Source organism: Chrysochloris asiatica, unplaced genomic scaffold, assembly GCF_000296735.1.
Source record: "Chrysochloris asiatica unplaced genomic scaffold, ChrAsi1.0 scaffold00150, whole genome shotgun sequence".
In the NCBI taxonomy this organism is placed as follows: domain Eukaryota; kingdom Metazoa; phylum Chordata; class Mammalia; order Afrosoricida; family Chrysochloridae; genus Chrysochloris; species Chrysochloris asiatica.
Genome location: NW_006408668.1, coordinates 3,693,912 through 3,708,300, shown reverse-complemented (window position 1 = coordinate 3,708,300; position 14,389 = coordinate 3,693,912). Strand labels below are relative to the sequence as shown.

Sequence of the window (14,389 nt, the reverse complement as noted above, 5' to 3'; positions counted from 1 at the left end):
TCCAGGTACAGATTCCTCATGAGTACAATCAAGTGTTCCATAATACCCATACTTCGCAATGTTGTCCATAGTTCACTCTCTCAGTTCTGATTGCTTAGTAGGTTCGCATATGTGGGTTGATGGTATGTTTCTGTCTATAATTCACCTGAAGGCAGAGTGGCCCTTCTGAAGCACCTGTAGTGGTTGGTGTTCAGCCCCATCCCATGCAGTTCTGCACACACCAGTGATCAGGCCTCAGCAGGCGTCCTCCTCCTCTATGGTTGTTCTTCATTGTCAGCTTTGAGGATTAGGGGAGTTTAGGGATTATGCTAAACTTTCCAGGTATTTAAAAATCTGTGCTTCTTCTTCACTCTTTGGTGGTCCTAAATCCCTTTGACAATCTGATGAAAGCAACTGACCCTCTCATTGGAAGAAAGTACATTATGCACTTAACTGAAAATGCCAGGTTAACCCTGACTCCTTTGTTAATATTTTTGGAATAAAATAGGGTATATATATGTCAGGGGTCCTGGTATGGTATTGTAGGATAAGCACTGGGTTGCTAATATGATGTCACTTAACAACAACAACATGATCTTAAGGTATATATTTAAATTTGTGTTGTTGTTGTTAAGTGCCATCAAGTCAGTTCTGACTCATAGTGACCCAGTGTATGGTTTCCAAGGAGAAGTTGGTGAATCTGGACCACTGACCTTGTAGTTCAAACTGTCATTTCAGTCTAGTGTATTATCTCACAGTGACACGCCATATCAGGACTCAAGTAAGAGCATACAAGGTGACAACTCAAAGGGTTATTTCTATTGTTGTTGTTAGGACTTCTGGTGTGGCACTGTAGGATCAGCATTGGATTGGGAACCACAAGTTGGCGGTTCACACCCAGCGGCTGCTCCTTAGAAACTCTATACCCCTGTATATGTTGCTATGAGTTAAAACTGACTCAGTGACACTGAACAACAACAATTTCTATGGGGTGCTCATTACTAGGTGGGAATAGCTCCATTCCCATCATTCTAGAATGTTAACTTTATTTGGAATTGTGTGATGGATAGCATTTCAGCTGATCCTCAAGGTGGATGGGGCTATTTCACTATTTCCGGGAGCTCATTGGCTAGATCATTAGTGCTACTATCAGTGAAGAACTGGAGAATCCTCAGTTACAATCTGAGGTAGCTTCTTTTCCTACATGTCTTTTCTCCGGAGCATTCCCTGATCACCAGGGTAACATTCTCCTCATGTTTGTCCTATTATGATGAAAGCCAGTGTTTCTCAAAGTGTGGTTCTGAGACCACATGTATTAGGATCCCTGAGGCGCTTGGGTTCCATGTCTTTAGGCACCTAGTAGATCAGATAAGGCTATAAACCTAGAATTTTACCAGATTTCCAGGTGAGCCTATGCACTCTCAAGTTGAAAGCCATACTTCTCGGCAGATACCTCTATATTTCAATTTGCCAAACATATTAATGCCTCACTAGTCAGAAGTCATCTGAAAATGTAGTGCTGGATAGTCAAGAAATGATTACAAGGAGATTGTAAAAGTAGGCTTTACAAAAAATAATGCAAAGAAAACCATTAATTACTGAGGATAATTCCTTCATGAAATTACTGATAGGCATAATCCTTTAATAAAAACTATAAAAATAATGGATCTTTCAGGAAAAGAATAGTAGAAAACAAAACAGAAAAAACATGCTGAGACCAGAAAAACTAGATGGTGCCCGACTACCACTACCAACTGCTCTGAAAGGGATCACGTTAGAAGGTCCTGGATAGAGTGGGAAAAAATGTGGAACAAAACTCAAAATTAAAAGAAGACCAGGAATACTGGCTAGGTAAAGACTTGTGGGACCCTAGACCATGGTCCTTGGTCACCCTTCAGGTCTAGCTATGAACCACCCCTGTGGCCCAATTTTCAGCCAAACAACAGATATATCTATATGGAGAACAATAACACTGGGAGGGACACACTATTAGAATAATCATAGGAAATTGAAAGGGCAGCATTACCTAAGGACAAAGTTCAGAAAGGTTAGGAACTAAGATAGGATAAGTGATGTCACATTGTGGGAACTGAAATTAGTGACATTAAAAAAGTGTGTAGGCACTGTTGAATGGAAAACTGACCTGCTGTATAAACTTTTACCCAATTCACAATAAAAAGTAAAAAACAAAACAACACAAAAACTACATGGATTATTGTGTCCCTAATTTAATCAGAGATTCAATGTGAAAGTATTTTGCTCCTTTATAGGAGCAAACAACTTTATCTTTCTTCTTCAGAATGACTGCTGGGTTGGAACACTGAACTTGCAGTTAGCAATCCAATGCTTAGCACACTGCACCACCAGAGTTCCTTCATTGTAAGCCTATGAATTCTTAAGTCCAAGAACATTTCTCCCTTATAGAGAACCAGAGAGACGGTAGCATGTGATGGGCTCAGTCCACTGTTGCTTTCTTTGACTCTAGAGGAGGCAACCCAAAGCCAAGGTATGTGGGCAGCTTCTTCATCACCCATCCACTGCAACGCTACGCGAGAGATCAGAACTGCTTCATAGGGTTTCTGAGACTGTAAATCCTTATGGGAGCAGGCAACCTCAGCTGAACCTGAGATTGTTGGATTCCAACTGTGGACCTTTCAGTTGGCAGCCTACGGCTTAACCCATGGCACCGCCAGAGCTCCTTTGTTGTTGTTAAGTGCCGTTGAGTAGGTTCCAACTCATAGAGACCCTGTATAGGGCTCCTGAGAAATGGCTGGTGGGTTTGAACTGCCAACCTTGTGGCTTAAAGTGGCCTTGCAATCTAGTGCATTATCCTACAACACTATACCAGGACTCCAGAGCTCCTTTATTGTTGTTAAGTGCCGTCTAGTTGGTTCTAACTCATAGCAACCTGGTATAGAGTTTCCAAGGAGCAGCTGGCAATCTCCTTGAGAAAGTAGAAAAAACTAGAAAACGGATTTTCCCCTAATGCCTCTAGAAAGGAATTAGTCCTTCTAACAACTTGGTTTTAGCCTGGGGAGACCTGTGTTCTGTGGCCTATGCAACTGTGAAACATTCTCAATGTTTTAAGCCATTAAACTTTGTTAATGTAATTTGTTAAAGCAGCAATGGAAAATGAATCCAACCTTCCCTAATCTCTATCATTAGAGACAGAGATCTAGCTCCCTCCTGCAGGAACCCTCCCTCCCACTCGCGTTATCAAATCACTTGTAGTGTGTTCAAGTTGGGTTGTTTTTGGTCTATCTTAGCTCTCCAACTAATGAATTGTATTCTATTCCAGTGTGCTGCTGTTGTTGTTAAGTCCCTCCGAGTTGGTTCTGAGATGCTGCTGGTGAGTTTGAACCACCAACCTTGTGGTATAGCAGCTCTATAGAACAGAGTTGATCTACCCCATACAGTCTCCTAGGCTGTAATCTTTACAGAAGTAGACACTCAATTCTATTCTACATGGAGCTGCTGGTGAGTTTGAACTGCTGACTTTTTAGTTAGTGGTTGAGTACCCTAACAGGTGCGCCATCAGGGCAGAGAACACGATTTTTTCCACCCCCCATACTCCATTCAGCTCTCAAGAGTGCTGGGCTCAAAACAATATTTAAAAGGTTTCCTCTTCACTAACACTTGTCAATGAGATGGTATCACAATACTATCATGCCATCTTGAGCAACTCAAGTAAAATTTAACTCCCTGCATATTACCAGGTAATATGTAAAAAAATGTAAGCCTCTTAAGGACAGAAACCATGTCTGTCCCAGTACACTGTGCAAACCCAACAGTAGTGATCAAGTGGATCAATAGTTAAGAGCTACACATAGGAATCCTGGTGTGGCACTGCCAGTTAATGCGCTGGACTGCAAGGTCAGTCTGAACAGCAAGGTCAGTGGTTCAAGCTCACTAGCCGCTCCTCAGAAACCCTATACAGGATCGTTGTGGGTCAGAACCTATTTGATGGCACTTAACAACAACCCACAGGAGGAAAGGGGGGTGCCTTTGTAAGATAAACACTGGACTGAGACCCCAAGATGGGCAGTTGGAGCCCACAAGTCACTCAGTGAGAGAAAGTTGAGACTTTCTGCTCCTGTAAAGATTTACAACCTTGGAAATCATATACGGGGTTGCTGTGAATCAGAACTGACTCAATGACACTTAACAACAACACCATACATAATAAGAACAATAAACACAGGAAAATTGTTGCACCTAATTAAGCAATTACTAAATATTGCTAGGATTATTATAGTAAATCTATTTTATTCAACACTCACTGTTCCTTCTTGTTTGATGATGGTGTTATAATTAGTAGCTCTTTCAAAGGCAACGCCATCTTCACTGCAACAGAATGGAGAAATAATTTTAGCAAGACACCTGCTTCTGAGACAAGAATGAAGGCTCATTTACAGTTAGGCTATTTGTATGGGGTATAACTTTTATTTTAAAACACCCCTCCAATTTTCTACCCACAATTGGTGATTACCACCTGCTTAGAGTTAAAAAAATATCCATTTCTGTAACTGGGACAACCACATATTTATTTTTAAAGGTTTATTCCCTTCATCATAGGTAGAATTTGTACCTGTGAGAAAAGAAAAATCTTCAAGCAAACTAAATCTTACTTTCTGATTTCTGGGATTTTTGTATTACTAATTCAGAAATGATCATCCTCTGAGGACATGGACTGGAAAACTGGTCACTAACAATAGAGATATAAGTTTCATTTAATCATGCCTCTTGGATTTAAATGGAGTCCTGATGTGGTGCTGCGGGTTAATGCGCCAGAATGCAAAGCCATCTGAACTACAAGGTCGATGGCTCAAGCTTACCAGTCGCTCTTTAGAAACCCTATACAGGGTAGCTATGGTTAGAACTGACTCGATGGCACTTAACAACAACAACTTGGATTTAAATATTATAGTGAAGGCAAGATTCTCCCTATCTATCTATTCAATACAGTACTTTTTGCTTTAATTAAGGGCAATTGAGAAACTAGGAAAGTTGGGGCCCCCACTTCATGGCGTATGTGCAGTCTCTGGATGTCAGAGTTGGAGGCAGTGCCTCCCTTTCGGTTTTGCACCCATCAGTCCCAGAGCTGTGGTGAGCTGAAGGCAGACATCACTCAGCAGTGTCCTTTCCAAGTAAACACACATTCTCACACTTGATGGTTGCAATGCCAACATGACAAGAGAATAGTAAAACAGTGGTCAAGGGAGGGTGGCCTGGGAGTGGTGGGAAAGATCTAGAGAAAGATTCCGCATTCCAATCCAGGCTCTCAAATGCCTTGAGGAGCCAGCTTCTGAAGATTTGTCAGTCCATTCTTCAACTCAAAACATGGAAAACTTGGTAGTCAAATTTCCCCATCATACTCTAGTATAAACACAAGGCAGCCAGAGTCAGTCTTAATACAAACCCACTAGAAGACCATCTCTTCATCTTTATACAGACTTCTATGTGTCAGTCACTGTGGTAGGTTCTGGTGACCATAGTTGTGGTCAAGGAGAACAAGGTATGCTCTCCTGGAGGTTGTATCTTATATGGGAGCTAAGATGTTATGTAGCTAACTCTGAAGACACTGAGTGGGGTTATGACAGCTGATGTATAGCGCGCTATGGGGACATATATCAGAGGACCTACCCTATTCTCCTGCTGTTTCAAGAGTCTCCATGCCTGCCACTTGGCAGCTTGGGAAGCTCAGGAGTTTCATATATGGTTAGTTAGCCTGGTAAGGTTGGTACTGATCACATTACCATTTGTGGACAACACTATTAAATAAACTCTCTTGATGATGATAATGATCTTCACGGAACACTCAGAAACAGAAATTTGGAAGCTAGAAGAACAGGTTTCAGATTTCAAAGAACCACAGGAGAAACCCGCCACCTTGCCACTATCCCGCTCTCATTCTGCTAAATCTAGAGGCCAGATGACTACGTAACACTGTCAATTCTTTTAGATTTTAAAATGCAGTTCTCCAGTTTATGCATGTCTTCAATGCAGAATGTGAATTTAATCCAACAGCCATCGGAAGAAGAGTATGTTGTTGTTAAGTACCGTCGAGGCGGTTCCGACCCATAGCGACCCTGTATAGGGTTTCCAAGGAGCAGCTGGTGAGCTTGAACCACTGACCTTGCAGTCCAGCGCATTAGCCCACAGTACCACACCAGGACTTCGAGAAGAAGAGTATAGCTACCTCATCTTTACAAGGAGGACTGAAAGGGAAGGCCTCATACAGGGATCCTATGCTTAGTTTTTAGTTGGGGTTTTTATGCACTGAGACAATAGTGGAGGTAGAAAAATTATTTCAACTTTGTAGAGAGATAAGATCATATGTAAAAAACCCTGTAAACCACACACACAAAATCTTGTTGTTGTTATATGCCGTGGAGTCATTCTGACTCATAGCAACTCTGGGTTTCTGAGGCTGTAAATCTTTATGGGAGCAGAAAGCCTCATCTTTCTCCTGCGGAACCGCTGGTAGTTTCGAACTGCTGACCTTGTGGTTCACAGCCCAATTCATAACCACTATGCACCAGAGCTCCACTTGGTCACCTCCAAAGGAGCTGTTGTGTTTCTTATTGCTTCTGGGATGACCTAATTTAAGCCAATAGCTCTTAAAATGGGTCAAAATGTAGCTTAAATGGGATTATATTTAATTTTAAAAAACTCTTTGTTTTTGTCCTATGTCCCGTGCAAAAGAAACCTGGTGATGCTGTAGAATAAACACTGGATTGCTAACCTCAAGGTTGGCAGCTCAAACCTAGCAGTGGGAGAAAGATGAGGCTGTCTGCTCCAGGAAAGATTTATAGTCTCAAGAAGTCATAAGGTTGCCATGAGTTGGAATTGACTCAGAGGCAGTGAACTTGGTTTTTTTGAAGCCCATACAAGGAGTCACGGTGTGGTGTTATAGGGTAAACACTGGACTACTAACCACAAGGTCGGCAATTCAAACCCACCAGTGATTCCTTGGGAAGTCTAGATAGGGTCGCTATGAGTGGGATCTGAGTCTACTGCGCTTAACAACACATGAGAGTAAAGATCAATGAAGATATGCATGAGTTAGAGGGTGTCTAGGACGTAGGAAAATGGAGAATCAATGTTGGAAGGCAAGTCTTAGTACCCTGAGATGGGGATTATTGGAGGTTCATCCATGTCCAGAGGATCTAGAAGTCTTCGGTCGAGTGAGCACTGCAGACCAGATGAGACCAGGCCTAGGAAGTAAGGCTGTGTTCCACAGATGCTCCCCACTGGAGTCTATCATCCACATAGAGTGTGCTAACAGGGTGAGGCCACCCGTTTGAGGTCCCCGTTTCAGATGGAACTCGCCAGGATGCTAGCCAGATGCCCTTTTATCCTGGGGTTCAGTGCTCCCTGAGTAATTTCCATGTGTGGTTCTGATTTAGTTCTTTGGGACATTTTATTAGGTTGTGATCAAAAGCATAGTCGTTGTTCAAATACGGCTTCAGTAAAACCACACACAACACTCAGAGCTGGTTTTGCCATGAAGGAAGGGTCTCCAGTCTGAAAAAAGGCTTCTCCTACCTGCTTTCTGAGACTTGCTGAAAACAATGGTGCTAAATCATCACGACAGAGAAAAAGGCCAATGCCTACAATTTGGAAGTGACACTAAGGCATGGTGGTCCAAGATAGTTGGGCTTCATGTGACTCACCATTTCAGTAACTACTCCACATGGCTCGAGCCAGGCAGGGGCCTGGGATGGATGACAGGACTTTATCAGATGACAGGATGATAAGAACTGGAGTCAGTCAAGAGGTGCTGGAAAGGGAAGGAATCAGCTTGAAATGGAGGAAGACCAGGGGCAGAAAGGAGTCGGAGGAGAGTTTCCATTCTTATCTAACGTTGCCAGTAACTCATTGTTGATTCCAATTCACAGCGACCCTGTATAGGGTTTCCGAGGCTGTAAATATTTACAGGTGCAGACTGCTTCATCTTTCTCTCATGGAGCAGCTGGTGGGTTTGAACTGAGGTTAGCAATCCAGCACGTATCCTGTAGTATTGCCTGGGCTCTTTTACGGGAGCTCTTGTTTGTTAAGTGCCACCAAGTTGGTTCCAACTCATAGTGCCCCTGAATAGGGTTTGAACTGCTGACCCTTTGATTAGCAGCTCAGTGCTTATCTTACAGCTCCACACATCTGGGATCTTACTGGAGCTCTAGCACCCTCAATTTTCCACCCCTACAGTGGCTGATAGCGTGGTGAATTATGAGCTGAGCTTCTAACTGCAAGATCAGTGGTTCGAATCTACAAGCCAGCTCTGTGGGAGAAAGATGAGGCTTTCTACTCCCATAAAGATTTACAGCCTCCGGAATAGAAGCAACCACTGTTGAATGATGATGCATGGAGGGGACTGTAATCATTGCAATGATACGAAATACGATAGGATGAGTATAAAACTGATGTTCTCCCATGTAAACGATCACTCAGTTCACAATAAAAGCTTAAAAAAAACACAAAACCCAACAGTTATAACCTTGAGGTCCTCTGTGGCATTCAACAAAAATGCTGCAAACTTTAAAGTAAGAATTCCTTTACAATACATTTTAGGTTTTCTAAACCTCATTTTAATGTAAAAGAGTTCCTTATGGCTTTTAGGATCTAAAAGCAAATAAAAAGTTGACACTTGTGCATCCCCCCCCCCACACACACATGCTCCACCACCCCCCCCCCCCCCCCCCCCCCCCCCACGCCCCCCCCCCCCCAAAAAAAAAAAGATTTACAGCCTCGGAAACTCTATACAGGATTGCTGTGAGTCAGAACTGACTCCATGGCACATAACCACTACCATCACCACAGTGGACCAAAAAAAAAACCAACCGCAACTCCCTTGCTGTGGAACCGGTTCTGACTCATGGTAACTCTATGTGTGACAGAGCTCGACTGCTCCAAAGGAGGTTCTTGGCTGTAATTATTAAAGAGCAAGTTGTCAGGTCCTTCTTTCACACTGCCCCTGGGTAGGTTTGAACCATCGAACTTTAGACTAGTAGTCAAATGTGAACTGTTTGTGCCACCTAGGAAGAGACTCCAAAAAAAAAAGGAAGAGAATGGAATTTGATGGCCTCAAAATCCTTTGTAGCTTCAGGATCCTATAACATTTGCCAACTTATGGACACCACAGCTTCAGGATGGTTAGGATGCTTTCTGGGGTTCATATGAGAGACTGGAGGTCCATCTCCTCTGGGTAGCCAAATTTTGCACTTCATTCAGTTTAGTGTAGAAATAGCATGAGAACCACTTTTTACTTTAATTAGTTGTTATAATTAATTTGCCTAAAAATAAGTCTGAGACAAGGTTATACAGCACGCAACTCATCCCTCTCTTTCTCCCCATTAAATCTTTCGAATGTAATGTTAGCTTTATGCTTTTTGTTTTCTTTTTTTGGCATTTAGCATCTTCCTCATCTAACGACAATTTGCATTCACATTCTTAGGTTCTGACATCATTTGTCATGAAGCCAGACTTTGATCTACATCGTTTTGGCATTGTAATTTGCCCTCGCAAATCACTCTTACAGTCGTGAAACAACTTGAAGCAATTACAAAGGTAAGAGGATAGAAATGTAATAAAATGGAATGCATGTACCATACTTGTTCAGAGTCCGATTTCAGAGCAAAGGTGCTTCATTCTCCAGTCATTAAAGGATCTTATTTCGGTTCTTAACTCCAAGCACATGAAATCATTATTTTGATTTTGATAAAAAAAAGATATCTTGAACTTTGATGAATAATTACAGAGGGACACGTGTCATGGTTGTCTAAACATTTTATTTAATATAATTTTGATTATACTAATAACACCCCCAATGAGATGGATTGGCCAGGTGGCAGCATCGATGGACTCAAGCGTGGCAACAATAGTGAGGTTGGCCCAGGATCAGGCAGTGTTTTGTTCTGCTGTGCATAGGGTCGCTATGAGTCGGTACCAACTCGATGGCACCGAACAACATCAACAGTAATACTAAACATTAAGATAGATTGAGTGCCTACTTATTGCTAAGTGCTGTATGTGTTTTGCTCTAGCCCTCACAACAACCCCTCTGTAGGTAGACAATAAATCGTATCCTGAGGGTGGGGAAAGAAAGACAGAATTCATTAAGCTAGAAACCAGATGTGATGTCAGCGTTCTGTCTATTGGAACTACTCGACTATTCCGTCTTTTAAGATATATCTGTGTGTGTGATCAAATAATGATAATAATGTACACAAGATACGTAAAATAGACAAAGGTGCCCTGGTGGCACAACAGTTAAGCACGCATCTGCTCACTGAAAGACTGATGGTTTGAATCCACCTAGCAGTTCTGCAGGAGAAAGACCTGGTGATCTGCTGCATGCACAGATTGTTGTTGTTGTTAAGTGTTGTCGAGTCAGGGCCAACCCATAGTGACCCTGTAAAGGGTTTCCGAGGAGTGGCTGGTGAGCTTGAACTCCTGAATTTGTGGTTCAAACAGCCTTTGCAGTCTGGCACATTAACCCACAAAGCCACACCAGGACTCCAGGCTAGGAAACCCACATGGGGCCACTATGAGTCGAAATCTATTCAACAGCACCTAACAAAATAGACAAGAACAATCTTAAAATGTACAATCTTATTTTTTAAATTCATTTGCTGAAAGTCATGGATTAGTTGTTTTCTGCATTGGAATGTTTTGATCTTATTGTCTTAACTGTGCTCAAGTGTGGCAACAGTAGTGTGGCTGGCCCAGGATCGGGCGGTGTTTCGTTCTGCTGTGCATCAGGTTGCTATGGGTGGGTTCCGACTCAATGGCACCTAACAACAACAGCAACAACAATCTATTGTAGCTAAGATTTTGTGAACAACTTAATTGCAAATTGATGACTTAAAGATAGTGTTGAATGTCATTCCTGCAACTTGCAATGGGAAGTGAAGCTTCACTGGCAGTCCGCAAACAGCACGTTGCATTGTAAAGGGCTTCTCTTCCTTAGAGAAGAATAAGCAGGGAAAGCTTTGACCAAATGACATCCTTTCTGTTCTTAGGTGCTATCGAGTTGGTACTTACTCATAGAGACCCTATGCACAACAGAACGAAACACTGACTGGTCCTGGGCCAACCTCACAATTGTTGCCACTTTGCCAATCCATCTTGTTGGGGGTCTTTCTCTTTTTTGCTGACCCTCCACCTTACCAAACATGATATCCTTTTCCAGAGACTGGTCCCTCCTGACAATATGTCTGAAGTATGAGAGATGAAGTTTGGCCATCATTACTTGTTTTAAAAACCTATCTCAAGGATGGGTACATTCTAGGGCTTTATGTTCCACACGTTCTATATTTTTAAGAAGCTAGTGATGTAATATGTACAGTTTTTAAAAACCTTGACAAGTTCTAACCAGCCTTGAAAAATATAGTGTGGACAGGGCCAAAAAGCGGGTTGCAACTTGGACATCTTATTAGTATCTCAGGGTTAGGTTCTCTGGGGCTTGCTAGAGGCCTTGTAGGGGGTCCTGGCCACAAGAAGTCTCAGTTCCTGCTCTAAGCCCCTCACCCCCAGTCCTCGGCCGTACAAGCTCGAGTGAAGGAGCTCCTTCTTGGGGCTGAAGAGAACAGCTGGTGCCCTCTCTGACATCATTAGGCTTGTGGTGACCACATCGGTCAGGCCAACAGCATCCTGTGAGCTGGCTTTCCTTAAGGGTAGTGTGGTCTGGAAGACAAACCCTTTGTTTTTCTGCCTTGTCTGCACAAACTCGCCAGCTGTGAGCCCACAGCCCTTGATTCTGCCGGCTCAGGGGGTTGCGCCGAGGCAACCCCCTGAGCTCATACACTGGCAAAAGAACAAAGGGATGGAAGAACAAAGGGATGGAATGTTGAAGGCACAATTTTAGACGCTTTTTAAAGGCTTTTAATACACTAAGTTGGAAAAGCTGAGTGTGTGTGGTGGTAGATCTGACGGCAGGGATTAGTTTCCATATATACCGAAAAGTAACTGAAACCTCTGTACAGTTGAATTCAGAATTTACATTAGATAGAGCAGAAATTAATCTCTTGGAAAATGGCAAAAAAAAAAAATTTTTTTTTCCTTGAAAAGTGTTAATGAGGGATTTTGCTTAAGAGGTATTAAGAGGTAGAAGATAAAAATGGGTTAAACAGAGCAGTTTCTCTGGATGTGATAATCTCTCTCTCACACACACATTCTTCCCCAGACAATAATAAAGAAAGTTGGCTTCAGTTCTTTGGTGAGTTCAGCCATGGTGCCCAGGTCCACGTCTCAGTCTGGTTGCCAACTAAACATGATTGGAATCTGAGGGAGGTCTAGTCCTTGAAAAATTATGCAACCCTTGAGAGGGGAGTAGGGAGGGAAAATGTTCTGGGCTTTGGGACAGGGTCTTTTTCATATAGTGCATATTGCACATTTAAAGTAATTTTCATTTAAAAAAAAAAGAGAAACAAAAAGTGTTGTTTTATTTTAAAAACGAAACCTTGGTCTCTCTTGGTTTAGGGCTGATGCTGCTTTAGTACTTTTTAGGGAAACTCAGCAGAACACCCTGACTCCCACTCAAATGAAAACAAATGCAGCTAATCCCATAGGCACCAGGTCCTGGGACTTGCTCCTCGGCCACCTCTTTTGGTGTCCAGTTGAGTGAACCGGCACTGCTGTTGAGCCCTGACTCCAGATCATCACCTCCTGGTGTTCTGTGGCGCCCTCCTTTCTCAGCTCCTCCGAATCCTAGCAGCCAAGGGAGGCAGTGGGGCAGATGTTTTCAGGTTGTGGGATTTGGAAATGGTAATATGGAAGAAATGCAGAGGAGATAGGACTTGTCTTGAAACAAAATTTATTTTAATAAGATTATATGCATCTTTGGAGTGCTTGGTGGTGGTGGTGGTGATGGAAGTCTTCTTTGCTGCCAACCCAGGTTCTTGGCCAATTCTCTTTATATTTTTGCTCTTAGTGGGGTATCCATTCCGTTCCTTAGCACAAGGTCAAAAAAAAAAGACAAACATGATGTCTTTGAAGAGCCTGCACACAATGAGAGTCAGAGGGTTGCTTTTGTCAATGTGGCACTCTAAGTAAGATGCTTGTTGTTGTGGCTGTTAGGTGCCATCAAGTTGGTGCCATTGAGTCGGCCCAGACTCAGTGACCCTATGCTCAATATGAAGTACTGCCCAGTCCTGTGTCATCCTAGCCATTGTCACTACATTTGAGACCATTGTTGCAGCCACGGTGTCACTCCACCTTTTTTCACTGACCATCTACTTTACCAAGGATGATGTCCTTTTCCAGGGCCTGGCTCCTCCTGACAATAAATCTAAGGATCATGCTGGCTGTACTTCTTCTAAAACAACATTTGTTTGTTCTTTTGGCAATCCGTAGTACTTTCAATATTTTTCTCCAACACCATAGTTCAAATGCATCAGTTCTTCTTCTCTGGTCTTTCTTATTCATTGTCCAACTTTGACATACATTATATTGTTAAGTATCTTCAAGTTGGTTCCAACTCATACTGACCCTGTATAGGGTTTCTGAGGAGTAGCTGGTGAGTTTGGACCACCAACCTTGTGGTTCAAACAAATTTTGAGGTTGAGTGCTTATCCTACAACGTAACATCAGGATTCCGACATACATATGAGGCGACTGAAAATACTATGACTTGGGTCAGGCAAACGTTAGTCCTCAAAAACACATCTTTGTTCTTTAAAACTTTAAAGCGGGTTTTTGTAGCAGATTTGCCCCAATAATAAAGAAATTATTTGATTTCTTGATTGCTGCTTCCATGAGCATTCATTATGGATCCAAGTATAGTCAGTATTTTGCCTATGGGTGTGTGTTGTGTGCCGTCAAGTCGGTTCCAACACATAAGGACCCTGTATAGGGTTTCCATGGAGCAGCTAGTGAGCTTGAACTGCCGATCTTACAGTTCAAACGACTTTGCAGTCTGACGTATCAACCCACAGTGAAATGCTTTCATCACAGAGCCATTTAACTTTGGGATATGGCTGCAAAAAATACTCATCTGTATTCTTCACAAAAATGAGTTTTTTTAAAAGTTTTTTATTGTGGATTGAGTGAAAGTTTACAGGGCAGATCAACAGTTTTACATTAAACAATTCATACACCTTGTTTCATTACAAAGATCACAATCCCTTCCATGTATCATCAGTTAACAGTATTTCTCTTTAGTCATTTTAGCTTTTTAAAAAAACAAAAAACAAAAACCACACAGGCATATAAAATAATTTACACCTCCAAAGGGCACATTCTGCAAGTCTGCCTCCTGGCCACCAGCTCTCAGTCCTCTCTTCCCATGAATCTAAGGTCCTCAGCTCTCACTTATTCCATGTCCCCCTCTCTGCCTCAGTGTCTGGTGTCGTTGCTTCTCTGGATAAGGTCCCATATTCCGCTTATGCTCTTCTCCCTTGATGGTCCTAGG

General features: G+C 42.4%; 1 protein-coding gene across 1 annotated transcript in view; it reads right to left on the bottom strand.

The window, feature by feature from the left end:
• RFX8 (RFX family member 8, lacking RFX DNA binding domain) overlaps nt 1-14,389 on the bottom strand; it is a 164,314-nt gene that overhangs the window by 53,080 nt on the left and 96,845 nt on the right. Inside the window, exon 5 of the mRNA XM_006870767.1 lies at nt 4,260-4,323. Coding sequence (XP_006870829.1) covers nt 4,260-4,323 — 64 coding nt within the window. The remainder of the gene's footprint in view (nt 1-4,259; nt 4,324-14,389) is intronic.